The following is a 22,503-nucleotide window of genomic DNA, read 5'->3' on the forward strand; positions in this document are numbered from 1 at the left end:
AGTTAGGTCATTAAGGAAATGGCCTTGAGGGGGATATGAGGACCCCTAATTCCTCTCAGTTTTTCTTCCCAGTCACTATAAACAGGCTCTGTTCCACCACGTATTCCCATCACGATTGTGCCACCATGGCCCAAAGAGACAGGGCTAAGTGACTATGTGCTGAAACTATGAGCCAAAGGAAATCCCTCCTCCTTACAGATCAGCTCTCTGGGGGTAAACTGGGTACAGCGGTACAAGCCTGTATCCTAAAAGGCAGTCAGGATACTAAGGCAGGAGGACCATGAGTTCAAACCCATTGGACAGCCACAGGGACTGCTTGACTTAGGCTTATAACTGTATAAATGGTTGGTCCTGAAGCTGCAGAATAGTGAGGGTCCTATTTCAGTGAGAAACACACTGGCCCAAAGCGTCTATCCAACTCCAGTATTCATCTTCTGGTCCACTAACCAAGGATGGGTCTTGAAGTGGCTGATCTGGTGATTTAAGTTATTAGGATTGGAAGAGGGCAAAGACCATTTTCTTTCTTGATCACCAACACCAACATATAATTTCTTCTTTGGTTCCTCTACTGCCCTCTGTGACAGCTGAGCACAGGGTATCTTTATTTGTATACCTTGCTTCCATGAAAGCATTTTCTCTGCAAGCCAAACAAAACACCCTAAAAAAGAGCCCAATCTTGGAAAAATCTGGTGAATTTAGAAGAGTCCTTCTTGGTGCACGTTTGTTTAAAATGTTTGTAGCACTCAAATTTTGTTGTGAATTCTCCAGAAATGGAAACTAATGCTCAACTTTTAGGAAAAGTTCTTTGTGTGCCAGGTGGTGGTGGCATATGCCTTTAATCTCAGCACTAGGGAGGCAGAGGCAGGAGGATCTCTAAGTTCAGGCTAGCCTGGTCTACAGAACAAGTTCCAGGACAGCCAGGACTATACAGGGAAATCCTGTTTTGAAAAACCAAAATAAATAGATAAACAAACAACAAACAAATGAAAATATTTCTTTATGTTATTAAAAGTATCCACTGAGCACAGAGTATTTATATTGGTCAAACAAAACTAAAACAAAGAAGCTGAAAAGAAGTGGAGTCCCCAGCTACCTTCATCCTATATCCCTGGACTGGTTTATCATTATGCGGTTTGGCTGGGCAGCACCTGTTTTGTCGTGAAGTTTCACTGCAAGATGACTCTCGATGGACAAAGTGACCTCTATACTAGACGTTGGTTTTTAGCCCCTGGGAGAATTGATTTTTAATGAGAAATATTAGACAATGGACTCCTCTCAGTTTAGCTCCACAAGGATGCAGTCTCCTCTCAAGAAGAAGAAATAAGCAAACCCTGCAGGGTTTGGAGCAACTTTCAATAACGATTCCTATTATTTGAAAGTTATCAGGAGCCTGAGCAAGATTAATAACCTTTCCAACATGGTGGTCCTGCTGGCAAAAGTAGCTCACCTACCTTAAAGTTCTGCACAGTGGTCCTGAGTTGTTTTATTTGAAGATTTAATCATTTTTATTTTCATAAGTGTTTTGCCTGCATCCTCAGTCATTTAAAATCTTTACTTTTTGAGAGATGTGTACCTATCATTTTGCAAAGTATCCAGGACTCAAGAGGTTAGGGTTCAGATCAAGGTCATGGAGCCAGCTGTGTTATTTTCAAGTGTATTTGGCTTTAGATACACTAATTGCTCAAAGTCGTCTTCTTTAATGAGATATTAATTTTTAAACGATTTTATTTAAACTCCTGGATGCTTACAGACAAGCAGTTCATAAATTTGAAATGGCTTGAGGATCACCAAAGAAAAAGTTCTCCAGGAATTAATGAACTAATTTTTGCTCAAATTTAACTCTCCAATTTGAGAGGGAAGTTGAATCTTCAGTTCCTTAAAATAGTCTCGTAGTGATTTCTCCACTGTCTGCAGTTACGGATTTTCTACATTACTTATATTTTCCATACACTACATCTCTTTTCAGGCTGGGGCGAGGTAAGAAGAAATCACAGTGATTTCTTTTCTCTCTTCAAAATTTGTTTTGTAGAGCAAAATACTGAACACACATGATCGCTCTTGGAAGACTTCTGCAGGTTTGACAGAACCTAGGAGAGGAACCCGGAAGCTGCCCGAAGTCAGCATGGCGACGTCGGATTCGTATGCCCTGAACATAAGCAGGTAACTATGGTGAAAGTTAACTACAGACAAACCCCTTTACATGCACCGCGAACCAAATGGACCCGGTAGACATACCAGAACAATCTGGAGAACAAAACGGGAACACGGTGACCAGAAGAACAAAGCGCCCCTAAACTGGTCACAGCCTGAACAATGCCACTAATCAACCACAATTCCGTCAGTGAGCCAAACAATACAGGGCACTGTCAAATGTCAGCCCGTTTCTGGAAGCGACTCTCAGCTGTGCATCAAGGAAACGCCAGCTTCTGGAAATTCTGATTAAACCAAGCCCTTCCTGAAGTCCAGGCTGTGCTGCGAGTGCTGAACCGATCCTGGCCAGACACATTATCCATAATCTGACTGGTGACATGAAAGATCCACGGTATCTCGGGGAGTTTAACACAACGCATGCAAATAGTGAGATAACGGACGCCTTATACCCAGTAGCGTCGTGTCTGCAATGAGACTACATAAATCCTCATTCATATTTTAAATCATCTGTGGATTAGTTATCAATTAATGCAATTAAATGCTATATAAACTGTTCTGTTAGGGAAGCAGGTAGACGGTCAGCTCATCACAATTCCTTTCTTCTTCTTTTTAAAGTATACTATAGGGGACTCTGCGGTTAAGAGCACACATTGCTCTCACGAGTTCGTTTCTCAGCTCACAGTCATCCTTATCTCCGGTTCCAACGGATGCGAGGACTTTTCTTTTACAGGCACACACCTGGTGTACGTACACAGATGCCGGCAAAACTCATACACTACACATAAAAGTTTTTTAGAAAAAAATACATCCAAAAACCCTTTTCCCTCGTGGTGGTTGACTCTCTCAGAAACCGAATCTGCCAGGCGTTCAGCTAGACGAGAGTCAGGAAGGCAGGGAGCTTAACCACGCTGTCCAACCCTTTCCAGGGAGACCCAGTTCCGCCTCCGGAGTCCCGGGAAGGCACCCCGCCCAGTGCCTCCGAACCGGAAGTGTTCTCTTCCCTGACTAAACATGGTGGCTTCTGCGTCACTTGCCCACCTCCTGCAGCCAATGGATGCCCGACGTTCCGCTGACTCATATCCGCGACGACTGCCCTAGACAGGATGATGCAACGCCTCAGTCAAGGAAGCCCTGTGTGCACGTTGAGGTGACCAGGCGGCGGTGTTGCGGTGTCGATGTCCTCGGAGGTGATCAGGGCGACTGCAGGGATGGTACTCGGTGAGTGAAGTTCGGCTTGAGGTCCGGTACAGAAGTGTTCCGGCCGAATTTCCAGACCTCCCTTCCGTGCTTGGCGCAGCGTGGGCACGCTCCCAAATATTTGCGGGGTTCTGGTCCTTCGCACCAGCCCCTCAGACCTGGACAACCTGGGCACCAGACTCGGTGACCTAAGTCCGGTTCTACTCCAGTCCTGTGGGTCCCTCGGCCACCGCCTCTCTGGCCCAGCCCTACTGCCAAAGTCTCGTGCTGCCGCCCAGACTGGGGCGCAGCAAGGCGCTGGGACCTAATGAAACCCCCAACTATGCAGTTCTTTTCTTGATCTTATGGAGGATTTAAGACTGTAATTATTTCTCGCAAACCTTATTTTTCTGCTGAGATTTGCAGCCGTAGAAATAAGACATTTAAGAGACCGAGGTAGTGTCCCAATTAGACCTAGCAGTTGTGAGGCCCTCTGCGGTTTTAACCCCAGAGATTGAGTTTGTTTTGAAGAGCAGAGGATACTGTCATTTTCACTTGCTCCCGGTGCATTGTTTTCCGGGATGCCTGATTCACATCTTGTTCCGTTTCATCCTCAGTACATACATACAGCCCTGTAAGGCGTATATTGTTTTCCTGATTTTAAAGATAAAGAAATAAGCACAGTAAGGTTAAATAAATTCTCCCCGGGTCACCCTGGCTTTTAATTTAAGGTACAGCATCTCATCAAGGTAGGATGTATTTCAAAACCCAGCTTTATTGTTCGTGCCAGCAGGTTAAAATAACGAAAAAGTTCGTTTAGAAAAATCAGTTTTGTAATTCATTGTGCTAGGTGGGATAGTCTTAAAAGGGGAGATAGGGAAAATAATATGTTGATTTCTTTGGGCCTGTGGGCGTCTTTACAAACCAGATTCTTTTTCTGTTTCCCGAAGATAGAAAATGGATAGAGCTGCAGCAAGGTAACGTGGCTGAGAGTTATTGATGAACGATGAGTAACTTTTCCTCTTTTTATAAACAGCAGAGCTGTATGTCTCTGACCGAGAAGGAAATGATGCAACAGGAGATGGAACCAAGGAGAAGCCATTTAAAACCGGCCTGAAGGTAACCTCACTAGGGTGGCTGCTCCGCCTTGAGGAAGGACCGCTGTGACGAATGTCTGTTCGAGAATTTTATTCCGTTTTTTTCTTTAAAAAGAAAATACTACCTTTGTTCATGGGTGGGGGGCAGTATTTGTGTTCCTCTGCATATGGAATCAGAAGATACTATCTGCTGTTTGTTCTGTCCTTCCTCCATGTTAGGTATCAAACTCAAATCGTATTTGTGTTCCTCTGCGTATGGAATCAGAAGATACTATCCGCTATTTGTTCTGTCCTTCCTCCATGTTAGGTATCAAACTCAAACCATATTTGTGTTCCTCTGCATATGGAATCAGAAGATACTATCTGCTATTTGTTCTGTCCTTCCTCCATGTTAGGTATCAAACTCAAACCGTATTTGTGTTCCTCTGCGTATGGAATCAGAAGATACTATCCGCTATTTGTTCTGTCCTTCCTCCATGTTAGGTATCAAACTCAAACCATATTTGTGTTCCTCTGCGTATGGAATCAGAAGATACTATCTGCCATTTGTTCTGTCCTTCCTCCGTGTGAATGTTAGGTATCAAACTCAAACCCAGGTCACCAGGCCTAGTGGCAGTCACCTTTCCCCACTGGGTGATCTTCCCAGCCCAATAGTTTTTTTTTTTTTATTTGTTTATTATGTATACAATATTCTGTCTGTGTGCATGTGTGCAGGCCAGAAGAGGGCACCAGACCTCTTTACAGATGGTTGTGAGCCACCATGTGGTTGCTGGGAATTGAACTCAGGGCCTTTGGAAGAGCAGGCAATGCTCTTAACCACTAAGCCATCTCTCCAGCCCCCCAGCCCAATAGTTTTATTTCACACACTAGAGTTTGAAAAGAGTCTCCTAACAGGGAAAGTAGAGGGTGTGTCCACACATGTTCACATGTTAATTTAATAGTGTTAGATCAGAGCCCAGACTTTTGGGGGGGCATTTAAAGCAGCTCCTTTCCCTTTCTTTCCCACGAGGTGTTCATCTCTGCCCCTTTTCTCTTCAGAGTTGTCTGTTTTTCAGCTCTGGTAAGAGTAAAAGTTTCCTTTGCGTCACACTGAGCTCGTGCCTGGGGAATCTAAAGAGAGGTCTCTTGGTGTATTTATCATCCTGAACTTGCGATTCAGAGACTTGACATAGCAGCAGCCCATCCGAGGACCACTTCTCACAGCAGACTCCGGAATCTGAAGGGTGAAGACAGAAATGCCACTTGAGTAGTGCACTGTTCTTTCGGGGCCTAGGAACATCATGTGCGGTTAGCTCGTTCCAAGTGGACTGTTAACATGCCACAGGAGTGCTCCAGCTCACAGCTAGTCCCATCAGGTTAGGATGTGGTCCAAGGTGTCTCCACCATACTATTTATTCATTGACAGGCCCGTTGAACTGGAATGCTGGGGCCCTCTGGTTTCAGCTACCCTATAAGGGGGAAGACTAAATGTTTTCCCTCTTTGAAAGAGCAAGCCCCTGACACTACTTTTTCTGTGCATCCATATCTGGCCGATTCTTGTTTTTTCTAGATGCCTGACAATATCAGTCATCTTAACCTGGAAGTGTTTTCTCTTTAGGTCAGGCTAGGAAATGCCTTGATATGTCATACCAAGGTCTTACTGTTTTTTTTTTTTTTTTTTAACTTTTAAGAGTGAAGTCTTGTTCAATTGAGGCATATCCTGTGACTTTCCAAAACTGATCACACTTGAGGTGACCAGCAGAAGAGGAGTGTTGCAGATTGAGTCCTTCTGCTACGAGGAATGATAGGCGCTTTCCATACCTGACAGAAAAAAATGAGTATAGATGTACAGTATCAGGAAAGAAGCGAAGTCCAACTGTCTACAGACGCAGCTGTGTGTTGATGAGAGATAGAGTCTTCTAGAACACTGTAGGCAGCCACAGCAGTCCTTCACGCTGTGGTCTGATGGGGCCATAGTTGGACATGCAGTCCATCACTGGTGTGGTACAAGACTGTGATCCTATGACAATTTATGGTTAAGTCTCTTGGTGTTTGCAAAAGATTTACATCCCTGCTCTACAGCAGGCAACGAAGTGGACAAAAATCACACTAGAAGGTTAGGGTTCCTCTTGCCCTTGGTTTTGGAAAAGGAAAAACTAGTCAAGACTGGTAGAAATGGGAGATAAACTTGCAAGCTAGCTTCTTGGGTCTTGGAAATTGGAGGATTTAGAATATGAGGGAGGAAGATGAAGTAGTAATTGGGTGTGCTGCATGTCTTCTGAGAATGGGTGGAGATTTTCCAGGAATTAGGCATTCCTCCTCTTGTTCCTTTTATGTTTGTGGGGAGTCTCTCTCTCTGTCTCTTTGTGTGTGTGTTTGTCATTTAGTATGCGGGGGCGGGGGTCTTAGCTAATCTTAAATAAATGTTGCTAATGTTTCCTTACAGGCCTAGCTGTTTATGCCCCCACATGACTGTCCTTTGTAATTTTATGGCCTCTAGCTGAAGAATGAAACCAGACAGTTGAGGACATGGCCCAGAGCAGCTGAAGCAGGATAGCTCAGTAGCCCTAATAGGGGCTCAAATAGGCAAAGAATAGACGTGTGGTAGGATCTCAGAGGTTTATAAACTTCAGCTCTTACCTCCAGAAAGAATAAGACATTTCTTTTCCTGTGTGAGAATTTTCAGACAGTGCTTGAGGTCACTACAGTACTCATCTTTGCCTTAAGCCTGTAACTCCAGCACTTGGATGGTAAAGAAAGGTAGGAGGATCAGGAGTTCAAGATCATCCTCAGCTACACAGCAAGGTCAAGACTGGTCTGAACTAGAGACCCCATTTAAATAATTATTTTTTTGGGCGCCAGTGAGTTGGCTCAGTAGGCAAAGGTGATTCTTGACAACCTGAATTCAGTCCCTGGGATCCAAGTATTGGAAAGAGAGCTGATTCTCCTAATTGTCCTTTGGTGTCCCCCCATGATCAATAAAAGCATAACAAGCATTTTTGTTAATTAACTTAAAACACACAAATGATAAACTATTAAATGATTTATAATACACTAACGTCTGATATGTCAATATTGCTCAAAAAGAATAGTCTCAAGAATTTTTCAAATTAAATATAACTTAGCTGTTATTTTGTTGAGAGAGTTTTAGACCTGCCTGACGTAGGTCCAAATTTCACAAATTGCTAACCTCTCAGGTGTTGCTAGTGAAGGGGTTTTGCTCTCCGCTGCTGCTTTTGTTGGCATAGCTGTGCTTGTCCCTGTGTCTGTCTGACTCTGCTCTGCCTGGAGGTCATTTACTGTGTGGGTGAATGGGTTAGAATTTTCTGTAGTGTGACCTGCCGCTCTTAGAGCCAACTCCTTCTGAAGGAGGCTCAGCCAGTCATCCTCTTGACATTGAGTTTTGTCTCTTGGGTCCTGATAGTTTCGTCTAAACTCTTTGTCATGTTCAAATTCATAATCCAGGTGCGGTTTTGGTTACTAAGCATTGTATAATATTAAAGAAATCTTTTCTCTCCCTCCCTCCCCAAGGCTTTGATGACAGTCGGGAAGGAGCCGTTTCCCACCATTTATGTAGACTCACAAAAGGAAAATGAGGTAGGGCACGCTAATCGCTGATCATGTTTTGTGAATGACAAATTGTTCTGAGCACAGAGAGGGGTCGAAGATAATGCATATCTGTGTGCTCTCTCTCTAGAGGTGGGATGTCATTTCTAAGTCACAGATGAAGAACATTAAAAAGATGTGGCACAGAGAACAGATGAAGAATGACTCTCGGGAGAAGAAAGAGGTGACTAGTGAACTTGCTGCTGTGCACACTCTTAGGGTACAACACCCAAAACCGCACTGACCACTTGCATTCTGTTTACTATCAGGCAGAAGACAACTTACGAAGAGAAAAGAACCTGGAGGAAGCAAAGAAAATTATCATTAAAAATGACCCAAGCCTGCCAGAGCCAGCCTGTGTAAGTGTCTGTCGTTTCTGGCACTGTGGGCATGGCTGTTTGGGTTTCTGGGTCTGCAGGACATACACATCTTTTGTTCTTAGGTTTTGTTTTTTCTTGTTTTTAAGTGCTGAGGTTGGCTTTTAGAGGTTCATTTTGTTGCTAAGACTAGAAATTGTGTGATAGCAGATTCTGCTCCGGCTGACGGGTATCAGGTGTGGAGGACTAGCTGGCTGTGCGGGGTGATTTGAGGCGAATGATTTTGCCCTCTGTAGTCTCAGTTTCCTCACCCAAAAGCAAAAAGGTCGAAATCTCTGTGGTTTTCAAAAGTTTTACAAATATGTAAGAAGTATTTATGATTATTTGAGGGGAAGTTTGCTCCTAGGTTTTTTCTGGGACCCAAACAGATTGCTGACTCAGGAGTGAGTGTGGCTTGGGTTCCATTGATGCTTTTGCTGGCCAAGTGTCTGCCACCTCCTAGTCCCTCCAGTCACCACCTAGTTCCTCTTCACATTTCCTCTTTTGTCTTAGTTTCCTGGTGTGTAGGTGTGCAGAGGGACTGACCAGGCTGGGATTGTTGCTACTGTGGGGGACAAACTAAATTCACTCCTTACCTGTTTTTCTTTAATAGGATCCCAGCCAGTTGTAGGTATCTCTCATTACCAACTTTACACTAATGGAAAAGAATTTTTTTTTTAAATTAATTGTTATGGTGGGGAGTATTTTTTGGTTGGTTGGTTAGTTTGAGTTTTTTGTTGTTGTTTTGTTGGGTTTCTTTCTACAAAAGGTCTTGTTAGTATCCCACATAGAGATCTTCCTGGCTTGCCTTACAAGTACTGAGATTAAATGTGTCTACCATTGCATTCATTAGTGATAGTTTTTAACTATTTACTACAATCTATGGGTCTTTGTAATATTAGTGAAAATCTTGGTATGTGATAAATGGCATAATTGAGATAGTTTTTATTTAAATTTGACAGGTAAAGATTTGTGCATTAGAAGGATATAGAGGCCAAAGAGTGAAGGTGTTTGGCTGGGTCCACAGGTTGCGTAGGCAAGGTGAGTGGGGTGGTTTTTCTTTCCCTCTTTTCAATCTTAAATAAACCTGGTCTTAGATGAAAAACTGATATGAGATGTCATTTTGTATATGTATTGCTTTTATTGCTTGGTGAATAAAACTGTTTGGGCCAATGGCTTAGCAGAGCAAAAGCCATGTGGGAAATCAGAACAGAGATATATAGAGAAAGTAGGCAGCAGAGTCAGAGATATGCCATGTAGCTGCCGAAAGAGAAAGATGCCCCCCAGAACCTTTCTGGTAAGCCACAACCTTGTGGCGATACACAGAAATGGGTTAATTTAAGCTGTAAGAGTTATAAGAAGCCTGAGCTAATTGGCCAAATAGTGTTGTAATTAATATAGTTTCTGTGTGATTGTTTGGGTCTGGGTGGCTGGGAAATGAACAAGCAGTCTCCATTTACAAAGACCAGCATAAAAACACTTTTCTGAGTTTGTTTAGGTTTTTGGTATGTATGCTGTCTTAATTGATGTAATAATTTATAACCTAAATTTGTTCATATATAATATGACTATGAAAGTTTGAAGATTATTTAGATATTACTTGAACTCTTAGTAATCACATTGATCAAGAGGTGTATAACAAGTACATCATCCTCAAATTGAATTTTAACTATTGAGAAACAGGGCTGTGTGTTATAAGGAAAGACAGATCCTGATCTGGAATGAGACCTTGTTTAGTTAGTATTTTTGTTGGTTCCTGTTCTCCCCCCTCCCCATGTTGCTGTGTATGAATACATGTTTGAATGTGTGTGGCATGCTTATGTGTGGACAGACACGTGTGGAGGACTGAGGTTGATGTCTGAGATTATCCAGGATCTCTCTCCCACCAGCATCCTAGTTTTGATTTTTATGATTACCTTCAGCCTGACCTTTTTTCTCTTTTTATTAGTTTATTATCTTGCTATAAGTGATTATCAAATCTTTCATAAAAATAAAGAGTGTTTAATTTCACATCCTTATGTCCCTCCTCCTGAGTGCTCGGCACTTTTCTTTACATTATAGGAGATTCAGAAGTAGATAAGACATTGCCTCAGCTCCTTAACTGACTTACCGTCCCATGATCGTGTAGATTGTGTGGATCATGTGGTTAGAACATAAAGTACACAGAGACGAGGCTTGGGGGCAGGGATGTCAAAGGCGCAGAGAGCATGGAGAGGTCTGAACTCCCATGACTGCCCCTGGGACTGTTTTATGTAGGAGGACTGTGAAGTACCCTGGCTGAAGTTTTGTTTCTTTTTCCTAGGAAAGAATTTGATGTTTCTGGTGTTGCGAGATGGTACGGGCTATCTGCAGTGTGTCTTGTCAGATGACTTGGTAAGTATTTTATCTTACATATGCCTGAAAGATTGAATTTAATACAGTCCATTTTATAAGTTTTGAGAATTTTAGGATCTTTACACATACTTCAAATTTTTACTGTATAAACTATGAATACCCATGTCAAAACCATTGTGTATTATAAATGTAAAAAGTTTTGATTGTACCTTGGAAAAGCTAGAGAGAAGCTTTTGTTATGGAAATTTTCTTGAACTATAAAGACAGGGTAGTACAGAGAGTCTTATGACCTGGCTTGAGTAACCACAGGTTATGCTGGATTTTGGTGTCTTTCCCTGGATGTCACATTGCTAACAGTGTCTCCTTGTTGCTCATTATCTCTCTTTCTGCTCCCAGTTATTTGTGGGAGGGAAATCCAGAAATTACTCTGGAGTGTCTCGCAGATGAGTTTGGTTAATTCCTGCCTCTCTGTCACTTAGTGTGCTTCTGCTTGCCCTGTGTTTTATAAATGGACCTTGGTCTGATAGTGTTGATTTTTTTTTTTTTATATCCTTCATATGAGTGCTTCCTGTGCAAAGCTGTTCTGGTTATGTCAGGAGGCACATGATGTTGACATGTCTTTGTGATCAGTGGCTTTCAGTGTAGAAGCCTTATCCCTCTATTGTTGAATTGCCCATTATTTTTCTCCTAATGACTTTAGCATGTGCTGGTCATCACAGTGTAGAGAGGCTCTATCTTAAGTCAAAAATGAACTGTATGGCTATATAATGGACTATGGTCTTTTATGCTTATGTATTCATCTAAAGGGAACGTAAATAGGTTTTTATATAGCCATATGTTACTCAACCATAGCACCCCAGTCCAAGAAATACTTTAGTAAGCTATCTCATTGAGCAGATATCAGGGTGTACTTCGCTATCATATCAATAGGTAATATCAGCTACCCAATAGGTGATAAGTGGCAGTCCGTTGCTAGTAGAAACATGTGGTGCATGGGTACATTGCCTCCTCCAAAAATAGCGCTTGCACACTCTCGCTCTCTCATTAATCAGTGGTGAACCCAGGGTGGTAGTATAGCCTGTAATCCCAGCACTTGCAAGAAAAGGCAGGAATATGAGCAGTGCAAGGCTAGCTGGGGCTGTATGAGACCCTGTCTCAAAAAGAAGCCAAAAATAAAATTAATGGTAGTATCAATCCTGACTTTACAAATATTTGACTAATAACTTGTTTGTAAACAATTCCTTTAACTTTATTAGAATATTTTAAAATCAGCATAAGTAGCCTAATAATGAACTTTGCCCTTTTTGCAGTGCCAATGTTACAATGGAGTAGTCTTATCCACTGAGAGCAGCGTGGCAGTATATGGAACACTAAACCTGACTCCAAAGGGCAAGCAGGTGAGCGGGTGAACGCGTGGAATAAAGTAGTCGGTATTTAATGGTTTGTTCTCCAATGTCTTTATTTGTACATTTGGCGTTTGGCATATAAATACACAAGCGTAAAGTAATGTAAATTCAGTGTACTGTGTTCTTTTCCAGTAAAATATGTCCGCTAGCAGTTTTTGTTGTAGTCTGATTTTCGTAGCTATAACAGAGTCTCGTGGACTGGGAAATTTGTGAAAACAAGAGAATTTTCTTGTAGTTCTGGAAGTTGGTTAGTCCACGGTGGAGGGGCATCAAGACTAAAGAATGCATTCAGTACATTGGGGTGGGGCTGAGCTGGCTTGTGTGATAAATCTAGTCTCATGATCACTGACGCTAACTCGCCTGAGTGACCAAACTCATCCATGCAGGTAGGGGCCTCCTGACCCGAACACCTTCCTCTGCTGCTGCGGGCGCAAGTAATGTCACTGTGACTTTGAGAGAATGCAGAGCTCACCGTCAAATCAGAATAGCGTGGGCTCACACATTATTTTTAATCCCAGCACTTGAAGGCAGAGGCGGATAGATTTCTGTGAATCAACGTGGTCTACACAGTGAATTCCAGGACAGTCAGAGCTACATAATGAGAACTTGCTTCCAAACAAAACAAAACAAAACACCTTAGCTTTTCAACTTCATTCCTTACTGACCCTCTTGGTGAGTTGTGCAGCCCTTTGCTGTGGTGTAGTAGTAACTTAGCGAGGTGAGAGTAATATCTAGACCACTGAGACTTTCAGAAAACACTAGTCTAAACTGAAATGTTTTGAGCAGGAATTGGTAGTTTAAAAAAAAAATAGGAGAAAGAAAGAGAAGAAAAATGTGCATAAGATATATTTGTGCCCTAGCCTAGGTAACCTGTTAGTCGGTAATCACAATTCAAATAACTACTATGGTTGTAATTGTTGCCCAGGAAGAGAAACTACAGATGTAGCATATTAACCACAAGAGGGAGCAAACACTCCTAGCCCAGAGTCCGTGTAAAAGCCTGCCCTGTAATAAAAGTGAGTGTCTGAGTGAATTCACCCAGCCTTCCTTGAAGTGGCATGGTAGAGATGGAGTGGTTGTCATGGTGTTACTTGCTGTCCAGTGTTTGGCAACAAGATGACTCCACGTTCCACGAATGTGAGGCTTTTAAAGAGAATTACTTTTTGTAGAGTCAGTAGGGGAGATTTTGACTATCTTTCTCCAAATAGATCAACTGCTTTTAGTAAAACTTACCATTTTCCAAAATTTAAGATTTTATTTTTTTATTACTTCAACTGTGTGTGTGTGTGTGTGTGTGTGTGTGTGTGTGTGTGTTGGTGTGTGCTCTGTGCACATGAGTGTAGATCCCCTCAGGAAGCAGAGATGTCAGATACCCCTCAGGAAGCAGAGCTGGATTTAAAAGTGGTTTGAGCCACTTCGTAGGTGTTAGGAACTGGACTTAGGTCCTCTGGAAGCTTAGTATGCACTCCTAACTGCTGAACCAGCTCTTAGCTCCGTATTTAAGTTTTGAAATATGGATAAGTATGTTAACTAAATCTTTAGGCAAATGCTAGAAAAATAAATCATGATGCTAACAGCTGTAAGTAATTACTCCAGGTCATGGAATTAGAGTTGGTTTAATTCTTAGTATATGCCTTCTTATTTATAAAAGTATGTGTGTGTTTACATGGAAAGAAGTATTAAATATAAAATTGTAATACAGAGTTACTGGGTGTGTAAATCTAGAGGCTAAAACTAATGATGCTCTTAAAATAACATCTGGAAATTTGGGCCCAGGATCTTCAGGACTGTCGGCTTAGTGTCTGTCTCACTCCCTCTGCTTGTTAAACTGTAGGCTCCAGGAGGCCACGAGCTGAGCTGTGACTTCTGGGAACTGGTGGGGCTGGCCCCAGCTGGAGGAGCTGATAACCTGATCAACGAGGAGTCCGATGTCGATGTCCAGCTCAACAACCGGCACATGATGATCCGCGGAGAGAACATGTCCAAAATCTTGAAGGCACGGTCCATGATCACCAGGTGCTTTAGGGATCACTTCTTCGACAGGGGCTACTGTGAAGTAAGTGCCTGTTCCAGGTCTCCTACGAGTGAGGCCCCGTGCCATTGGAAGACGGCTGGCAGTAGCAGACCTGTGTGCTCCTTCTCACCGTAACAGGTTACCACTCCGACGCTGGTGCAGACGCAGGTGGAAGGCGGGGCCACACTCTTCAAGCTTGACTATTTTGGGGAGGAAGCGTTTTTGACCCAGTCCTCGCAGCTGTACCTGGAGACCTGCCTTCCGGCCCTGGGGGATGTTTTCTGTATCGCCCAGTCCTACAGGGCCGAACAGTCCAGAACACGAAGGCACCTGGCTGAGTACGAAATTGTCCTACCCAAGCTGCCCCTCGGGCTGGGGTTAAAGTTCAGCTAGTCGAGTGAATGCTTAGCATACAGAAGGGTCTGGGTTCTGTCCGCAGCACCATATAAAAGTAGCGGGCATGGTGGTACACGCCAGTCGGGAGGTGGAGGCAGGAAGACCAGAAGTTGAAGACCAGCCTGGGCTATAAGACCCTGGCTGAGAAGCAAGAAAAGGCAGTTGGCTTCTTAGGTACCAGTCAGTGAGGGTTGCGAGAGCAGGGCTTTGGTTCCTTTCTGGACACTTCCCCCAGGTCCAGATCTTTGCTTGAGAGAACCTTTGTGTCTGTTGTTCAGATTCACACACGTGGAAGCTGAGTGCCCCTTCCTGACCTTTGAGGACCTCTTGAACCGTTTGGAGGACCTGGTGTGTGATGTGGTGGACAGAGTCTTGAAGTCACCAGTGGCGAGCATAGTGTACGACCTCAACCCGGTAGGTGTGGTGTTTTCTTGAAACGAAGGGGTTCCAGTCTTGTAGAAGACAGAATCGCTCTCAATTTTTATAGATTTAGTGAGCTGAAATTAAGTAATGAGGTAATGTTTTGAAGACTTAAACTTAATATTGGTAGTTGCCAATAACTATATTTTAGCTTATAGAAGAGGTGGTTCATAAGTATTTCTTCATCTGAAATGCTCTTTCATATTAATGATCTGTAGGATTGTTGTCTTTTTTAAGAATTTGTTATTACCTTATGTGTTAATGGTATGTGTGGGCCCACTTGTACAATGAAGGCACACAGAAGGCAGAGAACAGCTTCGTGGAGTGGGGTTCCACGGATCAGACCCTGGCTGTCAGGCTTCCTGGCCAAGGCTTTACCTGTCTGCTGTGGGGTATCCTTCTGTATATGTGTTGCTTTTATTGGTTGATGAATAAAGATGTTTCGGTCAGTGGCTTAGCAGAGTAAAGCCAGGCAGGAAATCCGAACAGAGATACATAGAGAGAGAGTAGGTGGAGTCAAACAGATGCCAGCCAGCTGCTGAGGAAATAAGATATGTAGAAAATGAGGAAATGCCACAGCCTTAACCACAGGGTAATACATAGGCTAATAGAAGTGGGTTAATTTGAGATGTAAGAGCTAGCTAAAAATATGCCTGAGCCATTTTGCCTGCTTGCATGTCTGTGCACCACATGCATGCAGTGTATCTGGAAGCCAGAAGAAAGTGTTGAGTCTCCTGGAACTAGAGTTGTAAGTGGTTGTGAGCTACCATGATGGGAATCAAACCTGGGTCCTCTGGAAGCGCAGCCCATAACTTAACCACTGAGTCATTTCTCCTGCCCCATTTTTGTTTCTTAATAAATGTTTTAGTTTGAATGCTTTCTTTTTATACAGTTTTTTTCCCCTTCTTTTTACTCTAGAACTTTAAACCTCCTAAACGGCCTTTCAGACGAATGAACTATTCAGATGCTATTGAGTGGCTGAGGGAACACGATGTAAAGAAAGAGGACGGGACGCTCTATGAGTTTGGAGACGTATGTATCCCTTTCTCCTTGCTTCAGAGGGGAGTGTGTACTTAAGGTTGCTGATGGTGGCTGCTTGATGCTGGAAGCCTCCACCTGTCCTCAAGTCAGTAGTACTAGCAGAAGCTACGTCTTGAAATTATCTGGATTCCTGATAGAATGGACTTTAGAATTGCGTCCTTTTAGGCAATTCTAAAGCATTGGAGTTCCTTCTTCCACACAGTGCCCTTCTCCTTTTCCTGCTCTCATGAGCATTCCTCAGCCAGTGCATTCTTGAGCCTACCAGCATGTATTTGGGGGTGTCAGTTATAACTGGTCCAGACCTATGTATTTGATTATTTTTAGTACACTGGGTGCGTGCGTGCATGCGTGCGTGCGTGTGTGTGTGTGTGTGTGTTTACAGATGAAGTGTCAGTAGCTGCTACTCAGCAGTTTTTCTTTGGGTTAAGAAGGAATTTCTGTTGAGAATAGATGACACAGCAGCTCGCCACACTGCACTTGCTGTCTTGTAAATTCAGTTTATGATGCATAGCGTAATTCTGCACTGAAGTTTGTTTTGTTTTTGTTTTTTTGAGACAGGGTTTCTCTGTAGCTTTGGAGTCTGTCCTGGAACTAGCTCTTGTAGACCAGGCTGGCCCTGAACTCAGAGATCTGCCAGCCTCTGCCTCCCAAGTGCTGGAATTAAAGGCATGCGCCCCCACCACCCAGCTTTTGAACTGAATTTTTAAGTACTTTATTATCCCTAGTACTTAGCATGGTTGAATGAGAGACAGTCACTAACTGTAGAGCCCAAATGTCCTAGTTCCCCAGGTGGACTCTCTCAGCCTGCTGTGTCACTGAAGGCTAGTGACCAGGTGAAGTGGGTAACGCCCCTGGCACAGGACGTCCTCACTGCCTGCTGGTGGGTGAGTGCATTTCTGCTGCCCCACAGCAGGAGGGCTCTGGAGTTAGCAAACATTGTGGACTTTCCAGGTGTATTTTCATCTCACACAGATCCCCCAGTGTGGGAGGAAGAGAGAAGCTCGGAGATCAGATTGTTCCCCCGCTTATCCTTGTCTTTCATACCTGAGGGCACAGGGCTTCAGGGAACAGAGCTGGTGACTGCCAAGTTCTGTTTCAGTTCCCTGTTTTTTCTTTTTTCTCCTGAGACAGGGTTTCTCTGTAGCTTTGGAGCCTGTCCTGGAACAGCCCAGCCTGTTTCAGTTTTTTTTTTTTTTTTTTTTATTTGTTATGTATACAATATTCTGTCTGTGTGTATGCCTGCAGGCCAGAAGAGGGCACCAGACCCCATTGCAGATGGTTGTGAGCCACCATGTGGTTGCTGGGAATTGAACTCAGGACCTTTGAAAGAGCAGGCAATGCTCTTAACCTCTGAGCCATTTCTCCAGCCCCCTGTTTCAGTTTTTAAAACAAATCAATGACTCTTGTCCAGCTCTCAGTTTTTACTGGGACAGGAGTTTTGAGTTCTGGTTTGAATATGATTTCTTAAAGGATGTTTTGGGAAAGACACTAATTTAGCTTGGTTTATCATCATCTAATATTTCTTGGTTATTGTTGGAGGTGTGTCAGTTATTTTATGACTTTTCTGCCAGTAAGTGATGTTTGTAACAGGAAGGGAGTGCAGGTCACAGTTTAAAGATGAGTGTTTTCAGTACTCTGCAGAGCAGTGATGTCCTGGAGCATACACTATCTTCTGCTCTGGAGACCAAGCGGGCCATATTCTGTTAAGAGCTTGGATCTGGCCACTGACCAGAATACTGAGCAGTATCTTGTCACAGCTTAGAGATGTCTGGGCAGTGGTACTGTTCCCTAGCAGCCTCAGCACACTGCGTGGGCTGTGTTAAAAGAAGCAGATCTTCCTACAGTTCACTTGATGCCATGAGTAGGTTTTCCTCTTTAGAAGGATTTGTTCCTGGGTGCGTGTCTGTGAGCTTTGGGTCTGTGTGTGTCCTCTGCTGTGTTACAGAAACATAGCCAGGGACAGCAGATGCTGGAAGAGCTGCTCTTGGTTCGCAGTTTTAAAGTTAATGAAATCTGGTTTCACCTCAGGATATTCCTGAAGCTCCTGAGAGACTGATGACAGACACCATTAATGAACCGATCCTGCTGTGTCGATTTCCAGTGGAGATCAAGTCCTTCTATATGCAGCGATGTCCTGAGGATCCTCGGCTCACTGAATCTGTCAGTTTGTGGTTCTCTGAGTATTAGAAACTGAGCTCTTTTCAGGGACTGGGAACTGTCATTTTGGATAAGATACAGCTCATGACAAGGATTTCATAAATCTATAATGACAGTAATTAAAGTTAAAAAAAAAAAAAACTTCTTCCCTGATTGGGTTGACGTGTTCTGATAAAGAATTTGAGTAATACTTGAATTTTGCATAGTCGCGGGGCTTCCTTTCAAGTTAGGAGCTTAATTGAAATTTTCCTTAAAGCCTTGTAATCTTGTCTGATAGACTGGCGTAATTGTGATAGTTTTTTGTTTGTTTCTTGACTTATTATTTAAAGGTTGATGTGCTGATGCCCAATGTTGGTGAGATTGTGGGCGGCTCGATGCGCTCTTGGGATAGTGAAGAGATTCTGGAAGGCTACAAAAGGGAGGGGATCGACCCTGCTCCGTATTACTGGTATACAGATCAGGTAAAAACAATCGTTTAAACTTCTTTAGCTTTTTTCACTGTAATAAATTTTTCATACATTGAAATGCCTTGTGTTGTATGGCATTGGAGGCCAGAATCCCAGGTCATCCATGAGTATTCAGATGATCTGTGTTTGCTTTGTGTAGCATTTGGATATTGCCATTTTTGTCTTCAGTCAAGTTATAGGTCAGTGCCATTTGGCAAACTCTTTATCTGCTGCAGGGTTTTTGTATTTTTAATGTGTATGGGTATTTTCCCTGCATCCGTATGTTTCACATGCCGTGCCCCCAGAGGCAGAAGAGGGCTTGAGAGCTCCTGCAGCTGCCAGTACAGAGAGTACTAAGCTACCTTGTGGGTGCTGGAATCTGAACCCAGACCCTCTGGAAAAACAGCCAGTACACTAAACTGCTGAGCTAACTTACCTTGCTAGCCTCTGCTGCAGTTTTTAAATCTATTATTAGATCCTGCCAACATCTAATACTGTTCCTTACTCTCCTGATAAGTCATGGGAATAAGGTAGAAAGGTTGAAATCCTCTCTTCCTTTCAGGGTGGCTCTACATCCTTGATGTGGTTTTTATTATGTCTCTGTGGTTTATGTAGGCATTTGGGTTTGGCTGCATTGACTGCAGTGAGTTAATGCTGCATTACGTTGTGGAAGTTAGCTCATGGTCGTAATTTCAACATCTTTAGTTATAGTTTTAAAGTAAGCATACATTCTTTCTCTTTCTTCTCGTTTATTTAACAGAGAAAATATGGTACATGTCCTCATGGAGGCTATGGCCTGGGCCTGGAAAGATTCCTAAGTTGGATTCTGAACAGATATCACATCCGAGATGTGTGCTTGTACCCTCGATTCGTCCAACGCTGCAGACCATAACCAAGTGGCCCTGAAGCATAAAGGAAGGGAAATGTTCATGAAAAGATAAGACTGCTTCTGCAAAAGAACAAAAATTCGAAACATCCCTAGATTTTTCTGTCTTTATGTGTTTTCTTCCCATTACCATAAAAGAAGTAGATGTGACTTGAATACAAAGTGACATTGGTTTCCTTTTAATAAAAGTACTCATTACAGAATTTTCAGAAAGTACGTGGCATATCACTCGTTGGAAGACATTTTATCATACTGTAGGTTACAATCACTGTATTAAATAAACCATATATGATTGTATAGTTTTAAATATAGTCTGATATTCCATCAACTATATTTTTGTCCTTTTAAATGTCACAGGAATTATTTAATGTATTATTTACATGTTATAGCAAACATCTAAAAGAGAAATTGGCCATAGGATATAAAAAATCTAGTATTAATTATTGTGCAGCAGTGTAGATACTGGAATCGAATACCATAGTCTTAAATTCGCTATTAATCTTTTCTAAATTCACACAGTGCTTCTGATTCTGAGGGGCATGAATTGGTAGGAAAAAAATTTATAAAGGGAATTGAGTTAAAATTTACAATGAACATGATTTGGATGATGGGTTATTTAAATGATCCCAAGTAACTCCTCAGCCTTCAATTTGAGAGCAGGGTAAGGCTATGCTTCCCTGTTCTGTTGTAATTCCGAGTAATGAAAAGAGAATATGTTCCCAAAGGATTTGCACCTGGAACCTTGGCCACCATTAGGCAGCTAAGTCACCCACCCAGCGCTGGGTACCATCTGCGCTGCCCGACAGGATCCTGGTAGGTTTACTGCATGGTCCCAGTGCAGGTGATTCGTTCCTCCCCAGATGCATGCCATGTGTTCTGATGGGCTGTATCCCCAGCAATCAATAAATAAACGCTTGTCAGACCAATTCTCTGGCTTGTGTTCTCAAAGCTGAAATCTCTGCCTCATAGTTTATATCTTCTGCATTTTTTGAATCTGTTTGTTGTGATTATTAGATACTGAATTTAGTGGAGTGGAGTTACATGATAGTAAAAGAATGGGTTTTTAAATTAGACTCTTGTGTCCTAGTTAGAACTGTTTTGCACTCTTTTGTTGTTTTAAATCCATTAATTTCCTACTATTTTGCAAATAAGTAAAATGGCAGATGGAAGCGAGGCGTTTGTGGCTGAGTATTGAAAGAATGTCAGTGAGTTGTACTTAGTTAGCTTCATGACCAAAATTTAGGGGAAGAGGTTAGGCTCTGTTAGCTTGAATGTTGATTGTGTAAATAGGCCGATAAATAGACTACTGAAACGGAGCCTGGACTAGGTGAGCTCAGGCATCGGGTTGTGGTGACCTGGGACCAATGAACCGAGTGTGAATGATTACGAATCCACTTATGGCTTTGTCATTTCTCTCCTGTGGTTCTCGCTCTGCTCTGAAGATCTCAGCCCTTCATTCCTGTGGAGGACCAGGGTCTGGACATCTCTGGTTCTAGATCCTGCTCTCCTAGGCTCCTACTTGAGGGCTCTGTCCTCTCAGGCCTGTGGGGGTCGCGTCGAAAGCTCCAGCAGTGCCCAGTTGAGGATAGCTCAGTGTTTGGCTTTATGCAGTGATATGAAAGATTAGCCTAGAAAGCATTTTGCTTTTCATTTTTAATAGTCAACAAGCTGCAGGTGTTAAATGCTTATAAAATATGCCATATGCTAGAGGATTTGCCCGACTGTGAGCTCTGTGCGCTGAGTATGTGTGTAGGCGAGGCCACACTATGATAAGGTATAGAAAGTATGTTTTCTACCTGTGGTGTTTTTAGCTTCCGCTAGGGTTGTGGGGGAGTAACCTGTATGCCAAATGCACCTAGATATACTATCAGTTGTCTTTACGCATCCTTCAACCATTTTTAGCAATTCAAATTTCTCTTTATCTCCTTCCCACCTTGTGTGTAACATCCTAAAAATGTCTTCTTACATATATAGAGAATAGTTCACTTCTGTTATGAGTAACCCTGGATGCATATTGTAAATTACCCAAGGATCTTATAAATACCAGTGCTTGGATTTTACACTAGACTAGCTGAATCTGGATTTATGGATGGTGCCTTTTTTTTTTTTTTTTTTTTGAAAATTCCCAATTAAAACTGGTGTGGGATGATTCCAACAGTTACTCAAATGAACCTTTAGGCTCTGTTCTTACACTAATATTTCAGTCCTTAATGACCTCTGTCATCTCTAGTTGAGATGGGAATACTGGGGAAAGGCTGGGTTATTTAAACTGCCTTAGCATCATGTATGTCTCTCATGCCTTCGAGGAAAAAAGACGTCATAACATTCAGGTACCAAAACTCATACCGTCTTAAATCGTTGAATGTAGTGACTCGTACACTAACAGTTTCTTATTTGGGGGGTCATTAGGCAGATAGCTTGATCAGAATTAAATGCAGTCATGAGTGAACACCAAGTTCTGGAGCGAAGGTTCAGCTAGCTGACGTAGTACCAGCTTTGAGACATGGAAGCTGTCGAAGTTTAGCTTAACTTAAATTTCCCTCCATGCTGCTGCCCTCATGCTTTTCCGCATGGTGCTTCATTTTAGATGTCATCCGCTCTTCGGCAAACAAGAACTGTGCTTTCCCGTGTGCACCTCATGTCTCCATCTTTCCAGCTCCGTCGAGTTACCATTTCTGTTGGATATCTAGTAAACTGCAGTTACCTTGCCTTCTGTGCCTTTTCGTTCTTACAATTAATATCAGGTTTTATTCAGTTCATTCAGTCCCCGAAGACATCCAAATATTTTTTCTGTTACCTCTTCCTGTAAAAGTCCCCTGGGCTGTCTACCGCTTTTCCCTAGAACCTGCACAACTTGTCCAGGAATGCAGTCTTCACTTGGCCATGAGATGGGGGCACCGCCCCACCGCAGAGTGGGAACCTGGGCATCTGACAGCTGCTCTCAGGGACTTTCAGTCCGTCTCATTATAGCATGTTTTTCTCATCTCCACTTCCAAAGGCACCTGCTGCCGCCAGTCCTAGCCACTAGGGATTCTGTT

At 42.8% G+C, this 22,503-nt stretch overlaps 1 protein-coding gene across 2 annotated transcripts; it reads left to right on the forward strand.

Annotated features, from left to right (window-relative positions):
• Positions 1-3,237: 3,237 nt before the first annotated feature.
• On the forward strand, positions 3,238-19,668 carry Nars1 (asparaginyl-tRNA synthetase 1). Of its 2 annotated transcripts, none has more exons than XM_041639217.1 (15): positions 3,238-3,369; positions 4,364-4,446; positions 7,935-8,000; positions 8,101-8,193; positions 8,279-8,368; positions 9,328-9,406; positions 10,668-10,738; positions 12,010-12,096; positions 13,940-14,161; positions 14,258-14,457; positions 14,794-14,929; positions 15,854-15,967; positions 18,005-18,136; positions 18,463-18,594; positions 19,340-19,668. In XM_041639217.1, the coding sequence occupies exons 1-15, from the start codon at positions 3,327-3,329 to the stop codon at positions 19,469-19,471; spliced, it is 1,680 nt and encodes a 559-aa protein (XP_041495151.1). In that variant the 5' UTR covers positions 3,238-3,326; the 3' UTR covers positions 19,472-19,668. The 2 variants fall into 2 exon arrangements, with proteins under 2 accessions (XP_041495151.1, XP_041495152.1); XM_041639218.1 differs by having other exon boundaries at positions 3,272-3,369; positions 4,367-4,446.
• Positions 19,669-22,503: the final 2,835 nt, after the last annotated feature.

The sequence above is a fragment of the Microtus oregoni genome, unplaced genomic scaffold (assembly GCF_018167655.1).
Source record: "Microtus oregoni isolate MIOR12 unplaced genomic scaffold, Mior012 000057F_ref0000458, whole genome shotgun sequence".
NCBI lineage: Eukaryota > Metazoa > Chordata > Mammalia > Rodentia > Cricetidae > Microtus > Microtus oregoni.